Raw genomic sequence first — 25,935 nt, forward strand, 5'->3', positions numbered from 1 at the left:
AAAAAGTCTCTTGGTCATACATACACTGATCACTGTTGAAGTAGGGTGATGAGTTCATTGGGTTTTTATTATTATACTCATTTTTATTTTGGGGTTTGTTCAGTATTTTCAAAGTAATGGTTTTTGGTTTTGCTGTTTTTCTAAAATATTTAGTGTTACTATTTTTTTGAGTAGAAATTTCTCTGCTGCATTTAAACAAGTTCAGGGTGGTATGAATGGTCAAATAACTGTTAAATAGCTGATGCCAGAAACACAATACACTTGTTTTTTTCTGTAAATTCTAGCTATCATATGTTCACATGAACAAATCAATTCCTTTAGAAGTCTGCAGGCAGAATCTTTTTTTTTCTCTCTCATTTCTTATGTTTCAACTCAACATACTTAAAAATCATCAACATTTTATTCAGACATTCTTGGTTTGCTTATTGATCCATCATTTTTAGCAGTCAGCTGGCTGACCCCCAAATAATATGTCAGCATTTTGAGACATGATCACCATCTGCTGGTGAATAACAGTAACTGGCTTGTACATTGCTTTATGGTTTATAAAATGTTTTCATACATGTTTTCCCATTTATTGAAATAACTAGAAATTACAGTGAACTCATTTTGTTATGCTTTCTGCCAAGACTTCAGGAAACTGTAAGGTAACCTAGTATTTTACTCATTTAGTTATGGGTAATAGTATGCTTGTTAAATGAATATTGATTGAAAGAAAAGTATGAACTGGTCAGTTGTTAGCAAGGACTAAAGACAATATAACTTGCATAAAGAAACAGAGTTCTTTTAAGTTCATAATTCTGTAGAATTGTCATTAAAAAAAGTATCAAACTGATTTCAATACTGAAATCATAGTATTGAATCATAAAGGCATATCCTAGTGTGCTGTTCAAGTTTTTAATTATTATTATATGTACATAATGAGGATAGAAGCCTGGAACATTGTAGAGGCTCTGGTGTTAGGAAATCACTATAGAAGTATTTCTTTAGTTAAACATATAGACTTCCATATTTACTCCTGTATACAAATGTCCATGAGAGCATTCACCTCTTCCATTGCTCCCCACAAAAAGAAAGAAAAGGAAAAAAAGAAGAAAAACAGCATGTTGTCCAGGGTTAGTGATAGCACCTGACTGCTCACATGGTGACCTGAAACCCAAGGCCAGTTTTGCCATCTTTTTCATCTCATCTTCTTCATCACTTCCCTGTATGTTGTTAGTTCAGATAATTTCTTTCACACCTACAGCAACTTTTTTTTTCCTGTCTACAGAACATTTTTTTTAGTAAGCTATCATTGATAGACACTCTTATAAAGGTTTCACAAGAAAAACAATGTGGTTATTACATTCACCTCCATTATTGAGTCCCTCCCCATACTCCATTGCAGTCACTGTCCTTCAGTGTAGTAAGATGCCAGAGTCCCTATTTGTCTTACAGAACATTTTTACTTTCTTCATTCCCTTACCCTGTTGCTTTCCTTCTCCTTTATTTTCTTGTCCCTCTTCTGTTTCATCAAATAGTTGAATGAACCAGGGACTGTGTTTTGGTGCTGGGAATACAGTGATGAAAAAGGCAGATGGATCTGGCTGGCCCTTATCTTCATGGAGCTTACATCTAAGGATGGGAGAGAGGAGACAGATTATAATTACAAAGTGACATTGCAAAGATTAAGACTACATGGTGTCAATATTGTTCCTATTGAGAATATATACTATAGTGGATTTTGCTTTTATAATTATAAATCTTCCAGAAAGCAATTTGGAATGCAGTAACTATTTCAAAAGTTTTAACTATAGAATGGATTGGAAAATAGTGGTAATGGTTGCATGATGTTGTGAATGTAATTTATGCCACTGAAATGTACGCTTGAAATTGGTGAAAGCTGATTTTGTTATTTGTATTTTACCACAGTTAAAAAATTACCATGTAATGTATTAAAACCATTGATTTGTATACTTCAAATGGATGAATTATATGGTTTGTGAATTATATCTCAATAAAGCCTCTGAGAAAAAAGAATGGATTGAGAGTAGTAGTAATAGTCTTTCTGTTGCCACACCAGCTATTAATTGGATTACATTTTAGAAATGGATAATGCCTCAGAGTACATAGGCAGGAGCAACCCAAGATCAAAACCCAGTTATAGAGGCTGTGCAGAAAGGATGGCTTGAATTATAAGGTCATCAGAACTATTTCTCCATCCATTTGATTCTTTTCAGACACAGTAGAGAGAGCCCTGGATGGGAAGACCAGATGTCTCTGGGCTCTTGCTTGACTTCTGTTTGATCTTGGACAATTCTCAGCACATCTTAGATGCTACATTTTCTAGTCTGTCAGAGGTGTGAATTAGATACTGCTTTCAGTTCAAAAATTCAAAGATCCTATGATTGACTGCTGTGTTATTGTAAGGCAAGTAAATATCTGGTTCAATAACTAGGCATAGATGTTGAATATTAGAGCTGGAAGACTTCAGATTATCTGGTACAACCATTTATGAATGAGAAAATTAAGGTCTGTACCTCTTTCTCTTGACTTTCTCTGTGCTTTTCATAATACATTTATAATACAGTTTTTAAGAATACTTAATTGAAATTTAAGTGTAGTCTTCTAATTGAAATGTGGGCATTTGAAATGGTGAAGAGTCAGAAATAAGACATGGTAAAATAAATTTATTTGACTATTATTAAATGTCTGTGTGTACATGTTGCCTTTCTGATTTGTGAATGTGATTAAGTGAAAGTTGTGGGTTTTGTTTGTAAAAAATGAACAAATTATTAGGGATTACATTGAAGACAGATGTATAGTAGTCCTTTCCTCAGATTGAGATTGGTGAAGGTGCTTGTTAGGTAATTTTTAGATTTTGCTGTTTTCCTTGGGGCTCTTCTTTGCATCTCTACTTGCCCCACCCGTAGTCCAAGCCATCATTACCTCTTTGCTGAAGTATGGCAGTAGCCTTCTAATTAGTTATATTTATCTTTCTCCAATTCATTCTTACAGAGAAACCAAAGTGATCTCCATATCCCCTGTATCTTCTTAAATTATGCGAAATATGAAACATACAAAGGTAGAAAGTTACATAATGAACTTTCATGTGCCCATAACCTAGTGTCTGTACAATTAAATTTTATTTCATCTATAACTATCCACCCCTGCTCCTTGCCACCTAGATTATTTTGAAGATCATAGACACAGAATGATGTTCTAAAAGTTCAATTGTGAAACTTTCCTAAATTCCTCCCGTGATTTCTCATGATACTTAGAATAAAACCTGAACTCTTTTCACGGCCCCCAAGGGTTTATCAGATTTGACCTTTGCTTACTTCTTTAGCAGCATCCTTTCCCCTTTCCTATTTCCAGCCACACTGGAAACTGTGGCTGCTTCAGGACTTCCCTACAAGCACATCCTTGTGTCTAGCATCATCTTCCTTCCTTGGCTTGGTTGGCTGCTGCTTTGTGGACTTATCTTTATTAGAGATCCTTTCCCTGATGGTTTTACCCTATGTAAAACCCTAAAATGTTAACAGTTGGTGCATCTAGGTGAAAGGTGTACTAGGTTTTCAACTTTTCACTAGGTGTGAAATTACTGGAGAAAAAATGTAGGGGGAAAATCCCTCCTCTTCCTTAAATACTGTCATCACTTTTTTTGTGTTTTAGTTATTTTGGGTTTTTGTCTCTCTTCTCTCCTCATCCAACTCCACCTCTCCCCCCTGCCCCATGAATATGAAATTGAGTAGAGTGAAAAAGGGAAGGAAAATAGGATCGTCTGATTAGAGTTGGAGGCATATGGTAACCAGAAGCCATTGCCTCAAGTACCTCAGATTCTCTTTGCCAGGAAGCTTTTTGTTAAATAAAAGGAAAAAGTAACCCTTCAAAGACACTTGGCTCACAGCATCTTACCCAGAGGCCTTTCCTCTCCAGAAAGAAACTCTACCTTCTCCTTCAGGAAGGAATGCTGAGTTACTGGCTTATCATAAACTCCAACTATGCTGATATTTGTAGTATACTGATTTCTTTCTTTGTAGCAGAGAGGTTTTCACAGTTTTGATTCTGAAATAATCTGAACCATAACTGGTGTGTTTTTCTATCCGTATGGGAATAGCAATATGATTCTAAATAAAACTCAAAAACCTAAAGTAGAGCAGAGATGCCCCGTGGTTTGTCTACCTGCATAAAAACTATTCTTGGATTTATTTTGTTCCATAATGGTAATAAGCTGAGCTTAGTGATTTATATTCTGTGTATGTGGTATCTCTGGACTATTACACATTTTCAGATAGAGGCCTAAGTTACAGTTCATAGCCTTTCTTGAGCCATGTCTTTGATTTTCAGAAAACTGTAGGATGACTGATTAAATGAACTCTGAAGATAAGGTATAATTATCTAAGTTATTTCAAGAATCAAAATAAGAATCAAAATTATTGTTAAAATTATGCTTCCCCTACAGAGTTTGTAAAAATGGACAGTAAGTAAAAGCTTATTGTAAGCTTGTCTTTGAATCACTGTCTCTGAAATCAATGTCTTTTATCAATGACCTATACAAAGTCAGCTGTTTTTTGTGACTCTTAAGTGTACCTCTTCCTGTAAGCATAAGGAAGTTTTAAGGCTGCTATAAGTTTCTACCATTTAAAGAGCAGAATTGTAAGTAATAAGACTGGAATTGTAGAAGCAGCAGCATTCTTAAGGCTTGATGCTGGAAGGATTCTTAGAAAAATGTCACAACATCTTTGGGTGATTGGATCAGTAATGCAGACTGCAATTCTCCCACTTTCTGCTGCTTCATCACATACATCATTCTGGCAGGCCCTTCATGAATTCACAGAGCCTCTGACCTTTTCATCTGCTTCAGAATCTTTCACCTCCTGAGGCCTTGTGAAAGAAGGAGGTCTGTTGAAAGTTATGTATCAAATCCATCATGTGAAAAGGTAAAGATCTTGGTTCGGTTGTGACAAAACTTTAGTTTTTCAGAATGACATGAGATGGTTAATAAAACTTTTAAAGGAAGTTAATAATTACCTAGTATTTTGTAAATGAGACTATTTAGAAATGTTCTGGGTGGTAAGAGAATTTACGGATTGTCAATGCATCTGTATTTGGAAAACAATTATGTGTTTTAAAAATATGATTTTTATTTATAGCTGCACTGTTCAGTGACATAGCAACATGCCACATGTGCCTATTTACATTTAATTAAAAATAAATAAAATTAAAAGTTTAGTTCTTCAGTTTAATTAGCCACATATAAATTGCTCAGTAGTCCATGTAGATGGCTACTATATTGGAAAGTGCAGATACAGAATATTTCCATCATCATAGAATGTTGTATTTCACAATGTATACAAATATCGAATCATTGTTATACAACTGAAACTAATGAAATGTTATATGTTAATTACATCTCAAAAATATTTAAGTACATTATTAGTAAATTTTGGGTTATAAATTTTAAATATTCTAGCTCTGTACAATCCAATACATTAGCACTACTCATATGTGGCTTTTGAGCACTTGAAATCTAGTTAGTGTGAACTGAGATGAGCTGCAAGTATAAAATGTACAATATAGTTTGAATACTTGGTACCAAAAAAAAGATCTGAAGTAGGTGAAGGAGGTGCAAAAGGTCAGATTCTCATATAAAATAGGTAAGTCGTGGCGATGTAATGTGCAATATGGTGATTACAGTAAATAATACTATATTGCGTATTTGAAAGTTGATGAGAGAGTAGATCTTAAAAGTTCTCATCACAAGAAAAAATAATGTTGTAATTATGTGAGGTGATGAATGTTAACTAGACTTATTGTGATGATTTTGCAATGTATACAAATACCGAATTATTATGTTGTATACCTGAAACTACATGTCAGTTATACCTTAACTTAAAAATGTAATTAGAAATACCAAGTGAAAAAGACATAAAGTATCTGAAATTTTAAATACTGATTATATGCTGAAATAACATTGGCATACATAGTGTTAAACAGAATATATTATTAAAATTAGTTTTGACCTCTTTTTACTGTTACAAATGAACTACTGGAAAATTTGAAATTATGTGGCTCATATTAATACTGCTATTGGTCAGTGCTGTGCAAGACCTAATGTTCTACTAAGCAAATCAAGTAATACATAATCTGCTGCATACCTAGATCAACAATGACTACATTTGTGAAGTGGGATGATTTATTTTTGTCCTGTTGGATTTTTAGAAATAGTACCAGTTATATCAAAATTTTTTGTGATTTCGTGTGTGATATGGAGGACATGCTAAAACACTTATGCAAAGCTTTTAGCCAGCTGCTAAATGAGTGATACAGACAATATGAGTACTGTGGGCATGCCAAGGACAAAGATTTTCTGGACTTAGCATACGGCTTTGACAGAGACTTTTGGGACTTTTATTGACCAGACATTGAAAGATGTATATGAGTCAAGAAGGCAGAAAACAGTAAGCTGGAAGGCTTGAATAAAGCCCACATAGGTAGAGGACTGGGTATGCTTAATGGATAGTGAACAAGCCAGAATAATTTGAATCAAGGATTTCAGTGTGGAAGTGAGAGAGAAGGATTGGGAAGTTATTGGATGTGGGAATTCTGAGGTTAGGGTAAGAAATCTGGATGAGTTTATGTTGGTATTTAGGAGCCATTAAAGCTATTTTATGAACTGGAAAGTGGCATGAAAGCAGTATTTTTGGAATATTGGTTTGGTTACAAGAGATTATCAATAGCCATTTTTCTGAATTGAGAAAGTACATGGATATCCTAGAGAAATGGGGGGAAATAGGGAGCAGATTTGAGGTGTACGAAGGAAGAATCATCAAGACTACTGTGTTTGGAGAAAGGGGAAGAGGAGAAATTGAAACCAGCCTTTGGTTCTCCAAATATCATGAGAGAAATAAAATGAAGGTGTTTTAGCTTTGTGATGCTTTGTAGTTTTAAAGCTGTAAGATAGCCCGTGCAGCCATTACAGAAGGGGAATCTGAGATTCAGTGTCTAAAGAACTTAACTGGAACCATGGTCTCCTTGTATTAAGTTAACGGTGGAGCTGAGAACTGAGCCTAGGTCTTTTTCTTCCTACTGTGTTGTCATCAGCATCTACTCACCTGCCCCTAGCCTTAGGTTGTCTCGACTTTCTGTATCACTTTGCACAACCAGTCAATCATAGGGTTTTAATATTTGTTTAAATATTAAAGTCAGCTGTTTTTTGTGATTTTATTTCAAATATACCCATTTTTCTCAAATATACCCACTCTTCTCTGTGCCACCTCTGCCTTAGTTTAGGTTACTTTTGTCTTCTAGATTTATATTTTCCTGAATGTACATCTACATCTAATCTCTGACCTGTACTCCACCTCCTGAAACAAACAAAAGCAATCTGCTTTCCTACAATTCAGTCTAGATCTTTCTAAGACTACAGAGCACTCTCTTGCCTTAACTTTTAAATAAAATGTGAACTTCTTAGCCTGGCCTTATTAAGGCTTTTCATGATCATGGCCTCTTTCTGTGTCCATGACTTCAGTTCCATGATCACTTTGTTTTTCAGCCTTTTGCACCTGCTGTTATGTCTGTAACCCATGTGCTGCCTCCCTTTTCTCCACTCCACCCGCAGTCCCATACTTCAAATCTTGGCTTAGTATAATTGTCTATTTTCTTGTCTGTAACCACCCCTCCTGTGCCTCCAACCCACCATCCCCCCCCCAAGAAGACTCACTTTTAAGTTGGCTTATTAAGGGCAGAGACTCTTTATTTTTTACTAATAGTGGACCCACAGAGATTTGTTGAATGGGTGTCAAGGTATGTCAAGTTAGAAGTAGCTTCAAGTGGAGAATAGAGTCTGAAAGAATCACTGAAAAAAATGAGTCCATCATTTCCCAGATTGTTCAGAGCACTTGTAGGTTTCAAGATACTATCTTTCACAGTAAAAGATTCCATGATCAAATATATTAGGAAATGCTGCAGATTATATTCACAATGCATGTAAGACTAGTCAGTAAGACTTCCAGAAATCCTGTGGTTAAAGAAAATTTTTCTGTTGGGTCCAGCATTTTTCTAATGTATTTGATTATGGAACCTTTTTAGAGAGTATAATTTCTCTTAGGTTACAAGTGGTATTTGGCAGTTAGGAAGTGCTAAATATGACAGGCCCATGTGTGTGTATATCAATTATTTCCCTTGGGTCTAATGATAAACAATATAATCAGATCAGGCCCAAAGGATATTTGGAGGAACTCTGTTTACAGTTAGAAGAGGGGACCTGAGGAAAGACAAGCAATCTTTAAATTAAATATTTGAAGGTTCCAACAGAAAAGGAATTGGAAGTATTGTCTTTGAAACTAGAGAATAAGAGCAAGAACTAAGGGAGGAACCGAGGAGGAAGACATATTTTGACTTCTCATAGGCTAACTTTAAAATAATTAGAACTTTTGAAAGTAAGTAAATTTTTTGTCCCTGAAAGTTACTAGGCAAAGATCCATAGGAACACTGTAGAGGAGTTTAGCACGTTAGATAAGGGATAAATTGGAAGAGTAGTTTTCTGCAACAGTTTGAAAACCATTAAGCTCTGTTTCTGAGATATTTATATTCCTTTATTGTTTTCTAATTCTATGAATCTTTGTTTACAGTCTCTGTAAGGAAACCAAATATATGTTATAAGAAACCAACAGAGTAGAAGTTTTAGTTGTATAATTAAGTGCTTTTACTTGATTGTACTTTTTTATAGACTTTTTTTAGAACAGTTTTAGATCCACAGAAAAACAGAACAAAATACAGAGTTCACATACACCTTCTTCCCTAACACATACTACCTCCCCCACTATCCACATCCCCACACCACAGTGATACATTTGTTAAAATTGATGAACGTTACTGGCATGTTACTGTCTTTCAAAAGTCTGCACGTTGCATTAGAGTTCACTCTTACTTGATGGTATTTTGAAAAGAAAACATGAGTATTCTTGTTAATTTTTAAGAAATTGGTTTTCAATTATTTCTTGCCCTAGTGTTTTCTGATTCAGACATGTAAAAGATAGCTAAAATCAGTATCATGTATTTTGAAAAAGTATTTGGGGTTGGGGAAAGTTTTTGCTTTACAAACTTAGGTGTTTATGAATGTTTTATTTTGTTAGCTAACAGTATTTTTTTCTTCCTTTTAAGTACCGAAAGAGTTGGTGGAGCTCCATTTGAAGTTGATGAGAAAGATTGGCAAATCAGTTACAGCAGACAGATGGGAAAAATATTTGATCAAGGTAAATATTTATAAATTACCTTCTTATTATCTATTATCTACTGATGCTATGTTTCACAATATGCTTAATTTTTAAAATATTCTATTAAAAGTTACAAATTGTGATTCAGAAATCCATGGGAGTATTATCAATACGTTATTCTCTTTTGTAGATGCTAAGCAAGTCTTGAGTCCTCAAGTTAGATTTCAGTAATATTATGTCTCTTTTGTGCCTAACACTGTGCTCAAGACTTCATGTCTTCTCTCATTTAATGCTGAAAATCATCCTGATGAAATCATGTAAGATAAAGATAAGACCCAAGAAAGTTGTCTCTTTTTTTTGAGATCACACAGAATGCATAGATAGAGACAGAATTTGTCTTTTACTTAAAAGGTCAAACATCCAAAGACCTTTAGGTCAGTTTGGGAAATTTCTAAGGCCAGACATATCCTTAGTGGGAACAACCTGGGTAATCAGAAAGTGGTTGCTTTATGATAAACCATATTAAAGGCAAGACCATTCAGGAAAAACTGTCTGGAATTGATCTAAACTTTGAGAAACACACCGTTTTTGGAAGCCTAAACTTACGTATGTATCTACTTCCATGATGTCCTTTGGGAGGTATATTTTGAATTCTGTAACAGATCAGAGTATTAAGTTATATTTTTAGGTGATTGAAAATTTATAATTTTTTGGCATCTTCTTATAAAATAAAATGTTTAATATATATGTGTATTTTCATATCTTTTGTAATAGGAGATATATGATTATAGAGTGCTATGAAGAAAGGAACCATCAGGAAACAAGAGTTGATTGTCTGTTATGAAAACTACATGTTCTGTTCCAGTTATCTTTGCCGTGTAACACACCACTCCAAATTAAGTGACATAAAACAATAATCATTTTAATCGTCTCATTGATTCTCTGAATCAGGAATTTGGAAAGATCATTTTTACCATATTCTGTTGGTTGGAGCAGCCACAGTTTTGCCCAGATTCGAGGAAAAGAAATGTAGACCTTAAACTCTGAATGATAGTAGTATCTTAACTTTTGAAAAACCCAATATCTGAAATATATTCCAATATTTTTGTACAAGTTTAAAGTATTGCGAAGTTGACTCAGCATTTCAGTAATTTGATGCTGTGGGATTTTCTTAAAGTCTGATTATCTAATAGTTAATCAAATCTCTGAAATATATTAAACTGTGAGTGAGCAAGTTTTTAACTATTCAAAGTGCCTATTAAAATGCCAGTGAAGTGCTGTTTTGCCTTTAATAAAACATTAATTATTGATAAAGAATCAGGGTACTGGAGCTTAGAAAGAGATGCTGGAGTTTCAGGACACTCATTTTAACATAGCATTTTAAAGGGTATAGTCCCTTGTAAATAAATCTTTTTATTAAGTAGGTTTGTTGTTTATATTTACATGTTCTGCGAACTGAGGTAAAAATATCTTGTACACTAATTCTAGCTCTACTGTTAACAAACTTTGGGGAGATGGATAAAATCTATTTGCCCCTTTGTATATCAGTTTCTTTTTAAAATGTGAAAGATCGGATGAGATTTTAGTTCCATGGTCAAAACCATAGGTTCTGGCCCAGTGTTTTTGAGTTGAGATATATTCACATGACATAAAGCTTGCTCTTTTGAAAGTATACAATTTAGTGTTCTTTAGTATATTAACAAGGTTGTAGAACCACTGTATGAACCAGAACATTTTTCATAACCACACAAAGAAACCCCCATACCCATTAGTAGTTAACTCCCCCATCCCCTAATCTTCAGCAACTACTAATCTACTTACTGACTGTGGATTTGCGTGTTTTAGATGTTTCATAGAAACAGAATCATGGAATTGTGGCTGTGTGTGTCTGGCTTCTTTCATTAAGTGTAATGTTTTCAGGGTTCCTACATGTTGTGTCACGTACCGGTACTTTTGTTTCTTCCAATGTCTGAGTAATACTCCAGTGTGGATAACACCACATTTTGTTTATCCACTTACTAGAGCATATATCTAGAATTGGAATTGCTGGGTCATATGGCCCTTCTGTGTTTAACTTTTTGAGGCTACCAGACTGTTTTCCAAGGCAGCTGCACCATTTTACATTTCCACTAGGAATATATGAGAATTTCAACTTTTCCACGTCCCTCTTTGCCAACACTTGTTATTGATGGATTGATTTTAACCATCTTAACGGGTAGTGTTATCTCGTTGTGATTTTGATTTGTATTTCCCTATGACTAAATGATGTTGAGCATTCTCTTCGTGTGCTTGTAGGCCTCTGTATATTTTCATTGGAAAAATGTCTGTTTATATCCTTGTCCATTTGTTAATTGGTTGTTTGTCTACTGTTGAGTTTTGAGAGTTCTTTACATATTCTGGATACTAGACCCTTAGCAGTTGTATGATTTGCACTTTTTCTCCTATTCTATGTGTTGTCTTTTCACTTTCTATGTAATGTCCTTTGATGGACAAGTTTTAATTTTGATAAGGTCCAATTAATCTTTTTCTTTTGTTGCTAGTGCTGTGAGGTTGTATTTTGGGGTATCACTGCCCAACCTAAGGTCATGAAGATTTAGTCCTATATATTGTTCTAAGAGTTTTATAGTTTTAGCTTTTACATTTAGACTATGATCCATTTTAAGGTAATTACTGTATATGCTGTAAGAAGGGGTCTAGCTACATTCTTTTGCATGTGGATATCCAGTTGTTCTGTTACCTTTTATTGAAAAGACTGTTCTTCCCCCCATTGGATTGCCTTGATGTTCTTGTTGGAAGTCAGTTGACCATAAATATGAGGGCTTATTTCTGAAGTCTTTATTCTGATGATTTATATGTCATTTATGCTAGTACCGTCCTGTCTTGATTACTATAGCTTTGTGGTAAATTTTGAAAACATTCTTCTTTTTCAAAGTTGTTTTGGCTATTTTGCATCCCTTGCATTTTCTTATGAGTTTGAGGATCAGTTTGTTAATATCTGCAAAAATGCTAAGATTTGGATAATGACTATATATGTAGATAAATTTGGAGGGTATTGGCTTCTCAACAAAAGTAAGTCTTCTGATCCATGAAAACAGAATGTCTTCTAAAATATTTGGGTTACTAATTCCTTTCAAAAATGTTTTTGTAATTTTCTGAGTCTAGTCTTAAACTTCTTTTGTTCAATTTATTTCTTAGTATTTTGTTGTTTTGATGCTATATGTAAGTAGAATTATTTTCTTGATTTCATTTTCAGATTTTCATTGTTAATATGTAGAAATACAACTATGTTTTGTATATTGAACTTGTATCTTGCAGCTTTGCCATATTTATTAACTCAAGTAGATTTTTTGTGGATTCTTAAGATTTTCTATATATAAGATTATATCACCTACAAATCTAGATAGTTTTACTTAATCCCCTTCCAGTTTGGATGCTCTTTATTTCTTTTTCATTCATCATTGATTTCACTAGAACCGCTGATACACTGTTGAATAGACATGGTTAGAGCACACATCCTTATCATGTTCCTGATCCTAGGTGGAAAATTCTCAGTGTTTCAGTATTTAGTATGTTACCTATGGGCTTTTCATAGATTCCCTTTATCAGGTAGAGGAAATTCTCGTTTTTTTCTTGTTAGTTGGATATTTTTACCATGAAAGGTGTTAGATTTTTGTCAGATCTTTTTCTGTGTCTATTGAGAAAATCATGGGGGTCTTTTTTTTATTATTATTCTGTTAATATGGTGTATTACATTGATTAATTTTTATATGTTGCAACCTTGTAATCCTGCAGTCAGTTCTACTTGGTCATGTTCCATAATCCTTCTTATATGTTACTGGATTTGATTTGTTAATTTATTGTTGAGGGTTTTTGTGTCTTTATTCATAAGGGGTATTGTTCTATTTTCTTGAGATGTCTTCATCTGGTTTTGGTATCTGGGTAATGTGGCTTCATAGAATAAGTTGAGAAGTGTTTCCTCCTCTTATTTTTTTGCAAGTATTCGTGAAGTGTTAGGGTTAATTCTTTAAACATGTTTTAGAATTTAGTAGTGGAGCCATCTGGGATTGGAATTTTCTTTGTTGGAAGGTTTTCTTTTTTCTCTTTACTCATTCTCTTTTTTTGTCATTGATCTTTTCAGATTTATATTTCTTCTAGAGTCAGTTTTAGTAGTTTGTGTTTTTGTAGAAAATTGGCCATTTCATTTAGTTTAGTTTATTGGCATACAGTTGTTAATAGTGTTCACCTATAATCCTTTTACTTAATGTAAAGTTAGTACTTATAAACCCTCTTTCTTCATTTTGCTTATTTGTTCTCTTTTTTCTTGGTCAGTGTAGCTAGAAGTTTGTCAGTTTTATTGATCTTTTCAGAACCAACTTTTGGTTTCATTGAGTTTCTCTGTTACAGTTTTTCTATTTGATTATTTTCTTACTTCTGCTTACTTTGAGATTAGGTTGCTCATCTTTTCTAATATCTTAAGTGGAAGTTAGGTTATTGATTTGAGATCTTCCTTTTTTTCAATATAGACATTTCCAGCTGTTGTATCCCATCTAATTCCTGCTTTAGCTGCATTCCATAAATTGGCTTATTTCTAAGTGAGTGATATGCCTGTCTTCTAATAAAACTTTATTTACAAAAAACAAGCACTTGGTCAGTGGGCTATAGTTTGCCAACTGTGTTGTAAACCATTGAGGTTTTCAGGTCATTTGTTACTGTAGCATAACCTAGACTACCCTAACTGATACCCTTGGTTAAATAGTACCAACACACCCCACTCCCTGCTCCCCACCCCAACCTACTTAAACAAAAATCTAAGCAGCATCCTTGATTCTTTTCCTATTTCCCATATTAACTTCTGACTTCTGTCTCTGAGCTATTCATTTGACAGGTGATATTAAGACTCAAAGAAAAATACTTATTCTTGGTCATGCATCTGAGTTAGTAAAAAAGAATCAGAACTTGGATAAATCTGCTTACTTCTATAGTATATTTTTTGTGACCTTGAGTTTATTATTCCTTGGCTTTGTAAATGGTACCACTATTTATTCACTTATTAAAACAGAAACCTGCTGATCATTCTGGACTTCTCCTTTGTCCTTCAAACTAATATATTGCCAAACCCTACTCTATTTAGCCTCCTTAATCTCTCTCAACTCAGTCTACTCAACCCTTCCTGTCTCTACTCTAGTTGAGACCATTTTTTCTCACTTAGATTATTGTAGGAACCTGCGGATTTGTTTCCCTGCCTCTAAACCAGTTATCACAATTAAAGCAATAAAGTGAAATCACAGTGATCTTTCTCCTCTGCTTTAAGCCCTTAACGTTGTCTTTCGGAATAGAAAATAAAATTGTCCTTGTTGTCTTTTGGAATAGAAAATAAATTTCTTAACATGGCAACAGAGTTGTTGATATGATGGTCCCTGCTTTTTACTCTGGGTTCTTTTCTTGCTAGTGTATTAAATTCATCAATATACTTTATCATACCATACAGAACTATTCTTGATTTCAGGAATGGTTATGCAGCTTCTGGCTCCTTGTTTTTTTCTATATGACTGTCTGTGGGCTTATTTATTTATTTATTTATTGGTATCATTAATATACAATCACATGAACAACATTGTGGTTACTAGATTCCCCCCATTATCAAGTCCACACCACATACCCCATTACAGTCACTGTCCATCAGTGCAGTAAGATGGTGTAGAGTCACTACTTGTCTTCTCTGTGCTATACTGCCTTCCCCATGCCCCCCTGCCTACATTATGTGTGCTAATCATAATGCCCCTTATTCCCCTTATCCCTCCCTTCCCATCCACCCAGACTAAGACCACTACAGAAGCCAGACAGCATGGCTTGCCAACAGCTGTGCCCTGCAAAATAGAATCAGACATTAGACAGTAAAGAATTTTGAGCTACTGGGCACTACAGGAGGCCTTCTTCATAAAGCTATCATTCTGTAGGCCAGAAAGCATAGCAGAGACATCTGATACAACAGAAGAAACACAGAAACGCTGACAAAATGACTAGGCAGAGGAATGTGATCCAAACAAAATTACGAGTCAGAACCCAAGAAAGAGGGCTAAATGAAACAGAGATCATGAATCTTCTTGGTAAATATTTCAAAATAAAAATCATAAACATGCTCACAGATTTACAGATAACTATTCAAGATTTCAGGAAGGACTTTAACAGAGACAGAAAACCTGAAAAAGATCCACTCAGAGCTGATGAATACAGAATCTGAAATAAAACATACAGGGGAGGGATTTAAGAGTACATTAGATCTTGTAGAGGAGATGGTAAATGAAATAGAATTTAGAGAGCAGGAAAACAAAGAAGCTGAGTAACAGAGAGAAAAGGGTCATTAGGAATGAAAGAAAGGTAAGAGAGCTGTGTGACCAATCTGAACAAAACAATACTCACATAATTGGGGTACCAGAAGGAGAAGAGAACGGCAAAGGTATAGAAAGTCTCTTTAAGGAAATAGTTGTTGAAAACTTCTCCAATCTGGGGAAGAAAATGGACACTCAGGTCATGGAAACACAGAGATACCCTAACAAAAGGGACCCCAGGAAGACCACACCAAGGCATATAATAATTAAAATGGCAAAGATGAAGGATAAGGAGAGAGTGTTGAAAGCAGCCAGAGAGAGATAAAAGATTACTAATAAAGGAAATCCCATCAAGTTATCTGCAGAATTCTCAGCAGAAACTCTACAGGTCAGAAGAGTATGGCATTATATAGTTAATGTACTGAAACAGAAGAACCTACGACCAAGAATCCTCTACTCATTAAGATTATCATTTATAATAAAAGCAGGTATTAAACAATTTCCAGATAAACAAAAGCTGAAGAAATTCATCCCCACTAAGCCAGCCCTACAGAATGTTAAAGAGACTACTGTAGATGGAAATGCCCCTAAAGCTAAATAGCTTTCACCAGTGAAAATAAACCCACAGTAAACATAGCAAACCAACTAATTACCAAGCAAGTAGGAAATTAGAGCAAAACAAAAGAGGCAAAATCAAATTACACAAAATCGGTCAAGGGATACACAAAAAGTCCAGATTATGACATTTAACACAAAAACAGGAGGAGGAAGAAGGGAACAATGAAAGTACCTTTAGATTGCATTTGATATAGAGTGATCAGCAATTTAAGATAGACTATTATATAGTAAGGAACCATAAAACTAAAGCTTACAATAAATAAACACAAAAATAAATTTTGAAAGGAGAGAGAAATCAATTACAACACTAAAAACCATCAATAACAAGAGAAGAATTTAAGAGAGGAAGAAAGGAACAGAGGAAAAACAAGATGAATAAAATGGCAATAAGTACATATCTATCAATAATCATCCTAAATGTATGTAAATAGGCTGAATGCCCTAATCAAAACACAGATTGACAGAATGGATAAGGAAACAAGACCCATCTCTATGCTGCCTACAAGAGATTCATTTCAGACCCAAAGACATACACAGACTAAAGTGAAGAGATGGGAAAAAATATTACATGCAAGTAATAGGGAAAAAAAAGCAGGAGTACTTACATCGGACAAAATTGATTTCAAAGTAACAGTACAAAGAAGGACATTACATATTGATAAAAGGATTGGCCCAAGAAGAGGATATAATCATACTTATCTGTGTACTGAACATAGGAGCACCTAAATATATAAAACAAATACAGAAGGAAATAGATTACAACTCATCCATTTTAAGAGACTTTAAAATACCACTCATATCAATAGAACAGACAAAATAAGTAAGGAAACAGGGCACTAAATAACATACGTGCAGAACACACCATCCAAAAGCAGCAAGATACACATTTTTCTCAAGTGCACATGGAATGTTCTCCAGAATAGATCACATACTAGTGCACAAGAAGAGCCTCAATACATTAAAAAAGATAGAAATTCTATCAAGCCACTTCTCAGACCACAATGGTATAAAACTAGAAATAAATTGCACAAAGAAAAAGACCAACAAACACATTGAAGGCTAAACAACATGCTTCTAAATAGTCAGTGGATCAGTGGGCAAATTAAATCAAGCAATACGTAGAGACAAATGAAAACAAAAACACAACAGCCTAAAATCTGTGGGAGGCAACAAAGGCAATTCTGAGGGAAAAGTACACAGCAACACAGGCTTACCTCAAGAAACAAGAATAAACCCAAATAGTCTAAACTCATAATGAAAGAAACTACAAAAAGAACAATGAAGCCCAAAGTCAGTAGAAGAAGGAACACAATAAAGATCAGAGAAGAAATAAATAAAATAGAGGAGAGTAAAACAATAGGAAAAAAAACAGTAAAACTAGGAGCTGATTTTTTTGAGAAAATAAAAAACATAGGTAAACCCGAAGCCAGACTTATCAAGAAAAAAAGAGAATGTGCGCACATAAACAGAATCAGAAACAGAGAAGTAGTAGTCACAACGGATACCACAGAAATACGAAGCATTATCAGAGAATACTTTGAAAAATTACATGCCATTAAATTGGACAACCTAGAGAGAATGGACAACTTAGCAGAAAAACACATCCTTCCAAGATTGACCCAGGATGATACAGAAAATCTGAATAGACCAATTACTAGCAATGAAATTGAATTGGTAATCAAAAAACTCCCTAAAACCCAAATACTAGGTCCAGATGGCTTCACAGCCGAATTCTACCAAACATCTAAAGAAGAGCTAATACCCTTCCTTCTTAAAGTGCTCCAGAAAGAAGGGAATACTTCCAAAATCATTCTATGAGGCCAGCATCACTCAAGTAACAAAGCCAGACAAAGATACCACAAAGGAAAAGAAAAATACAGACCAATATCCCTAATTAACATACTTGCAAAAACCCTCAACAAAATATTAGCAAACTGAATTAAAAAATGTATCAGAAAGATCATCCATCATAACCAAGTGGGATTTATTCCAGGGATGGAAGAATGGTACAATATTTATTCACAAATCAATCAATATCATACACCAAGTTCAGAAAAACATGAATAAAAACCACATGATTATCTCAATAGATGCTGGAAAAGCATTTGATAAAATTCAACATCCATGCATGATAAAAACTCTCAACAAAATGGGTATAGAGGGTACATACCTCAACATAATGAAGGCCATATATGACAAACCTACAGCCAACATTGTACCTAATAGGGAAAAGCTGAAATCTTTTTACTCTAAAATCAGGAACAAGACAAAAATGTCCACTTTCAACACTTTTATTCAACATAGAAGGTCCTAGCCACGGCAGTCAGAAAAAACAAAGGGACAAAGTGTGTCCAGATTGGTAAGGAAAAAGTTAAACAGTCACTGTTGGCAGATGACATGATATTATACATAAAGAACCCTAAGGACACCACCAAAAATCCATTAGAACTAATAACTGGATTCAGATACATTGCAGGATACAAAAATAATATGTAGAAATCTATTTTACTCCTATATAGTAATGACAAAAAAGCAGAGAGAGAAATCAGGAAAACAATTCAATCAAAAAGAATAATACCTAGGAATAAACCTAACCAAGGAAGTGAAAGACTATTCTGAAAACTATGAGAGAACTTAAGAGACACAAATAAGTGGAAATCTATCACATGCTCATGGATAGGAAAAATTAATATTGTCAAAATGGCCTTCATGCCCAAAGCAATTTACAGATTCAATGCAATCCCTATCAAAATTCCAACAGCATTTTCAATGAACTAGAACAAATAATTTCTAAAGTTTATGTGAAATCACAAAAGACTCCAAATAATGAAAGCAATCCTGAGAGTGAAGAACAAACCTGGGGAGATTACACTCCCGCCTTCAGTCTCTACTACAAAGCTACAGTAATCAAAAACAGTTTGGTACTGGCACAAGAACAGACCCATAGATCAATGGAACAGAATGGAGAGGCCTGAAATAAACCCACACATATATGGATAATGCATGATAAAGGAGCCATTTTCAATGGGGGAAAGACAGCCTCTTCAGCAGTTGGTGTTGGGGAAAAGAGGCAGCTACATGTAAGAGAATGAAACTGGATTATTGTCTAACTCCATACATAAAAGTAAACTTGAAATAGACTGAAGATCTGAGTGTGAGTCATTAAATCATAAAACTCTTAGAAGAAAGCAGAGGAAAAAATATCTTGAAAGTAAGAATGAACAATTTTTTCATGGACCCATCTCCTCAGTAAAGGGAAACAAAATGAAAAATGAACCAGTGGGACTACATCAAACTAAAAACCTTTACAGCAAAGGACACCATCAACAGAACAAAAAAAGCAGCCACTGTTTGGGAGAGTATATTCATAAATGATTTGTCTGATAAGGGGTTGACATCCAAAATACATAAAGAATTTATATGCCTCAACACCCCAAAAAACAACCTGATTAGAAAATGGGTGGAGGGCCTGAACAGACACTTCTCCAATGAAGAAATTCAGATGGCCAACAGGCATGTGAAAAGATGCTCCACATCATTTCATCATCAGGGAAATGCAAATTAAAACCATAGTGAGATATCTCACAGCAGTCAGAATGGCCACTATCCAAAAGACAAGAAACAACAAATGCCGGCAAGGATGCGGAGAAATAGGAACCCTCCTACACTTAGTTGGAATGCAAATTGTGGCAACCACTGTGGAAAGCAGTGTGGATGTACCTCAAATAAAAGTAGAAATACTATTTGACCCAGTAAGTCCACTCCTAGGAATTTATCCGACGAAAACAAGATCACAGATTTGAAAAGATAATGTGCACCCCCATGTTTATCACGGCACTGTTTGCAATAGCCAAGACATGGAAGCAACCTAAATGTCCATCAGTAGATGAATGGATAAAGATGTGGTACAAACATACACAATGGAATACTATTCAGCCATAAAAAGAAAAGAAATCCTGCCATTTGAACAACATGGATAGATCTAGAGGGTATTATGTTCAGTGAAATAAGCCAAAGACAAATACCATATGATGTTACTTGTTTGTGGAATATAAAAACAAAGCAAAACAGAAGGAACAAAACAGCGTTAGATTCACAGACACTGAGAAGTGACTAATGGTTATCAAGGGGCTGGGGAAGGTGTGGGGGAGGTAGTGTGTCGGATAAAAATGACACAATAATTTGCAATCATAATATAAATTGATCATGGGGACTGTTGAACCACTGTGATGTACATTTGAAACCAATGTAAGGTTGTATATTAAAGATATTTTAATTTTAAAGAATTTAAAAAGGAAGCCATATGTAGAATTATGAAATTCTCAGATTACTGCAGTTAATTATTTAGTCTAAAACTAACCTGATGCTAAGCATTAAACAGATTTAGTTACTGGCACTAAATCAGATAGGTTACCTGGAAAGAATGGGTGTTAGAAAATCGGAGCTCCATTCTACCCTTATAAGCACTGTTGATTTCAAGAAACTGTCTCACTTGTCTGAATTTGAGTTGATTCATCTGTGTAAAACTGAGAAATGGCAATAGTGTAAACAAAATGCAGTCTTGTAAAACTGAGAAGCTACTGTTTATCTTGCAAAATTGTGAGAATTTAATGAAATAATGTATGAAATGCACTGCAAATATCTGAAATACTGGATTCAACAATAAAAATATTATTGAAGATGATATAATACTGAGCATAGTACTGAAGTTCACATTATTGCCTGATTTTTGAGGTATATGAAAGATACTGTTAAGTTAATTTAGTTAATAGAATCTTTCATGCCATAGAATCTTTAATTATTTCCTGAGATGTTAGTTTATAATTCTGAAGGTAAAAATAGCTGGCTTTATATGAAATAGGAAGACAAATCAAGATATGCTCAGTATGGAGGCATATTTTCCCTAATGACTGACTGTAGAGAATGAAAATTGTATTCTATGGGTTGGCTTCCTTAGGCCACTTTAGTCTTCGTAACTGTTCTTCCTTTAAGTACAGTCCTTTATAAAAAAGAGCAGGAGGAAGCACTGTATGTGTGCATTTGTGAATTCTTACCCAAACCCTTCAAGGCAGATCCATATATTGTTGGCCCGTTTTATAGATGAGGAAATTGTATGTAATTGTCTTTCTAAAAATCTCTTAGCCCTCACTTAAGTTAATGACAGCTGGACCTTTTGTGCCTTATTCTGTGCTGTTATATACATTTAAAGTCCTTGAATTATGTCCTGCTATCTATTTTTCTAAGGTTCATGCACCAATAATGCTTTTTTTGTTAAGGTATCATTAATATACAATCTTATGAAGGTTTCACATGAGCAACATTGTGGTTACTATATTCCCCCCCTGTTATGAAGTCCCCACCACATACATATACCCCAATTCAGTCACTGTTATCAGCATAGTAAGATGCAATAGAGTCACTACTTGCCTTCTCTGTGCTATATATACTGCCTTCCCCGTGCCCCCACTATATTATGTGTGCTAATCATAATACCTCTTAATCCCCTTGTCCCTCCCTTCCCACCCTCCTCACCATCCCCTTTCCGTTTGGTAACCACTAGTCCATTCTTGGGTTCTGTGAGTCTGCTGCTGTTTTGTTCCTTCAGTTTTGCTTTGATATACTCCACAAATGAGTGAAATCATTTGGTACTTGTCTTTCTCCACCTCGCTAATTTCACTGAGCATAATACCCTCTAGCTCCATCCATGTTGTTGCAAATGTTAGGATTTGTTTTCTTCTTATGGGTGAATAATATTCCATTGTATATATGTACCTCTTCTTTATCCATTCATCTACTTTTGGACACTTAGGTTGCTTCCATGTCTTGGCTATAGAAAATAGTGCTGCGATAAACATAGGGGTGCACATGTCTTTTTTCAAACAGGGATCCTGCATTCTTAGGAATGGAATTCCTGGGTCAAATGGTATATCTATTTTTATAGTTTTTGGAGGAACCTCCATATTGCTTTCCACAATGGTTGAAGTTATTTACATTCTCACCAGCAGTGTAGGAGGATTCCCCTTTCTCTGCATCCTTGCCAGCATTTGTTTTTGCTTGCCTGTTGGATGTTGGCCATCCTAACTGGTGTGAGGTGATATCTCATGGTTTTAATTTGCATTTCCCTGAAGATTAGCCATGTAGAGCATCCTTTCATGTGTCTGTTGGCCATCTGAATTTCTTCTTTGGAGAATTCTTCAGATCGTCTGCCCATTTTTTAATCGGGTTATTTGCTTTTTGGGTGTTGAGGCTTGTAAGCTCTTTATATATTTTGGATGTTCACCCCTTACTGGATGTCATTTACGAATATATTCTCCCATACTGTAGGATGCCTTTTTGTTCTACTGATGGTGTCCTTTGCTGTGTAGAAGCTTTTTAGTTTGATGTAGTCCCATTTGTTGATTTTTGCTTTCATTCCCTTTGCCCGAGGAGATGTGTCTAGGAAAAAGTTGCTCATGTTTATATTCAAGAGAGTTTTGCCTATGTTTACTTCTAAGAAGTTTATGGTTTCATGACTTACATTCAGGCCTTTGATCCATGTTGAGTTTACTTTTGTGCATGGAGTTAGACAGTAATCCAGTTTCATTCTTTTACATGTAGCTGTCCAGTTTTGCCAGCAACAGTTGTTGAAGTGGCTGTCATTTCTCCATTTTATGTCCATGGCTCCTTTATCATATATTAGTTGGCCATGTATGTGTGGGTTTATATCTGGACTCTTCTATTTTATTCTATTGATCTGTGGCTCTATTCTTGTGCCAGTACCAAATTGTTTTGATTAATGTGGCTTTGTAGTAGTAGAGCTTGAAGTCACAGAGCATAATTCCCCATGCTTTATTCTTCCTTCTAATGATTGTTTTGGCTATTTGGGGTCTTTTGTGATTCCATATGAATTTTAGAACTATTTGTTATAGTTCACTGAAGAATGCTGTCGGTATTTTGATAGGGATTGCATTGAATCTGTTGGTTGCTTTAGGCAGTATGGCTATTTTGACAATATTCTTCCTAACCATGAGCACTAGATGTATTTCCATTTATTGGTGTCTTCTTTAATTTCCCTCAAGAGTGTCTTGTAGTTTTCAGGGTATAGGTCTTTCACTTCCTTGGTTAGGTTTTATCCTAGGTATTTTATTCTTTTTGATGCTATTGTGAATGGAATTTTTTTCCTGATTTCTCTCTCTGCTATTCATTATTAGTGTATAGGAATGCAACATATTTCTGTGTCTTAATGTTGTATCCTGCAACTTTGCTGAATTCACATATTAGTTCTAGTAGTTTTGGAGTGGATTCTTTAGGGGTTTTTTTGTACAATATCATGTCATCTGCAAACAGTGACAGTTTAACTTCTTCCTTGTAAATCTAGATGCCTTTTTTCTCTCTGTGTTGTCTGAATGCCATGGCTAGGACCTCCAGTGCTCTGTTGAATAAAAGTGATAGAGTTGGAATCATTGTCTTTTTCCCGATAGTAGAGGAAAAGCTTTCACCTTTTCACTGTTAATTGTGATGTTGGCTGTGGGTTTGTCGTATATGGCCTTTATTATGTTGAGGTGCTTGCCGTCTATATCCATCGTGGAGAGTTTTTATCATGAATGGGTGTTCAATTTTGTCAAATGCTTTTTCAGCATCTATGGAAATGATCATGTCATCTCTGTCCTCCTTTTTATTGATGTAGTGGATGATGTTAATGGATTTTTGAATGTTGTACCGCCATCCTTGCACCCTGGGGATGAATCCCACTTGATTATGGTGTATGATCCTCTTGATGTGGTTTTGATTTTGGTTTGCTAATATTTTGTTGACTATTATTGCATACATGTTCATCAGGCATACTGGTCTATAATTTTCTTTTTTTGTGGTGTCTTTGTCTGGTTTTGGTATTAGAGTGATTCTGGCTTCTTAAAATGGCTTTGTAAGTTTTCCTTCCTCTTCTACTTTTTGGAAAGCTTTAAGGAGAATGGGTATTATGTGTTCTCTAAATGTCTGATAAAATTCAGCGGTGAATCCATCTGATCTGGCGGTTTTGTTATTTGATAGTTTTTTGATAACTGATTCAATTTCATTGTTGGTAATTGGTCTGTTCAGGTTTTCTGTTTCTTCCTGGGTCAGACTTGGAAGGTGATATTTTTCTAGAAAGTTAACCATTTCTTCTAGATTATCCATTTTGTTAGTATATAATTTTTCATAGTATTCTCTAATAATTCTTTTTATTTTGGTGGTGTCCATAGTGATTTTCCTTTCCTATTTCTGATTCTGTGTATGTTTGTAGACTCTCTTTTTTTCTTGATAAGTCTTGCTATGGGTTTATCTATTTTGTTTATTTTCTCAAAGAACCAGCTCTTGGTTTCATTAATTCCTTCTATTCTTTTATTTTTCTCTACTTATTTCTTCTCTGATCTTTATTATGTCCCTCCTTTTACTGACTTTGTGTCTCATTTGTTCTTTTTTTGCAGTTCCATTCATTGTGAATTTGTACTGTTCAATTGGGATTGTTCTTACTGCTTTAAATAGGCCTGGATTGTTTATACTTTCCTCTTAGAACTGTCTTCACTGTGTCCTGCAGAAGTTGGGGCTTTGAGCTGTTGTCTTCATTTGTTTCCATATATTGCTTGGTCTATGTTTTAATTTGGTCATTGATCTGTTGATTATTTATAACCATGTTGTTAAGCCTCCATGTGTTTGTGAGCCTTTTTGTTTTCTTTGTACAATTTATTTCTAGTTTCATATCTTTGTGATCTGAGAAGTTGGTTGGTAAAATTTCAAACTTTTGAATGTGCTGAGGTTCTTTTTGTGGCCTAGTATGTGGTCTAATCTGGAAAATGTTCCATGTGCAGTTGAGAATAATGTTATCCTGTTGCTTTTAGGTGCAGTGTTCTATAGATGTCTGTTAGGTCCATCTGTTCTAATGTGGTGTTCACTTCCTCTGTCTCCTTACTTATTTTCTGTCTCGTTGATCTGTCCTTTGGAGTGAGTGGTGTGTTGAAGTCTCCTAAAATGAATGCATTTCATTCTGTTTACCCCTTTAATTCTGTTAGTATTTGTTGCGCCTTTTTGGGTGTTCCTCTGTTGGGTGCTTAGATATTTATAATAGTTATATCCTCTTGTTGGACTGACCTCTTTATCATTATATAATGTCCTTGTTTGTCTCTTGTTACTTTCTTTATTTTGAAGTCTATTTTATCTGATATAAGTATTGTAACTCTAGCTTTTTCCTCCCTTTTTTTTCATCAAATATCTTTTTCCATCTCTTTACTTTCAGTCAGTGTATGTCTTTGGGTTTGAAGTGAGTCTCTTGCAGGCAGCATGTAGATGGGTCTTGATTTTTTATCCATTTTGTAACTCTATGTCTTTTGATTTGTGCAGTCAGTCCATTTACATTTAGGGTAATTATCGGTAGATATGTTCTTACTGCCATTGCAGGATTTGGATTCATGGTTACAAAAAGTTCAAGCACAGCTCCTTTACTATCTAACAGTCTAGCTTAACTCGCTTATTATGCTGTTGTAAACATAATACGAAGATTTGGTGTTTTTTTTTCCTCTCTTCTTGTTTTCCCTTCTCTACTCTTTATATGTTAGGTGTCATATTCTGTACTCTTTGTGTATCTCTTCACTGACTTTGTGGGTAGCTGTTTTAATTTTGCATTTGGTTAGTATTTAGTTCGTCTACTTCCTTTAGTTTGGTTTTATTTTCCATAGTGACGGCTATTTAGCTTCTGTCGTACTTCCATCTTGAGCAGTCCCTTTAAAAAACGCTGTAGAAATGGTTTGTAGGAGGTAAATTCCCTCAAGTTTTGC

General features: G+C 34.8%; 1 protein-coding gene across 3 annotated transcripts in view; it reads left to right on the top strand.

The window, feature by feature from the left end:
- The window catches only part of RSF1 (remodeling and spacing factor 1), a 152,475-nt gene that overhangs the window by 38,225 nt on the left and 88,315 nt on the right, over positions 1 to 25,935 (top strand). For all 3 annotated transcript variants that reach the window (XM_036895512.2, XM_036895513.2, XM_036895514.2), the window contains one exon: positions 9,148 to 9,239. In XM_036895512.2, the coding sequence (XP_036751407.2) occupies positions 9,148 to 9,239 (92 nt within the window). The remainder of the gene's footprint in view (positions 1 to 9,147; positions 9,240 to 25,935) is intronic.

Source organism: Manis pentadactyla, chromosome 9, assembly GCF_030020395.1.
Source record: "Manis pentadactyla isolate mManPen7 chromosome 9, mManPen7.hap1, whole genome shotgun sequence".
NCBI classification, from domain to species: domain Eukaryota; kingdom Metazoa; phylum Chordata; class Mammalia; order Pholidota; family Manidae; genus Manis; species Manis pentadactyla.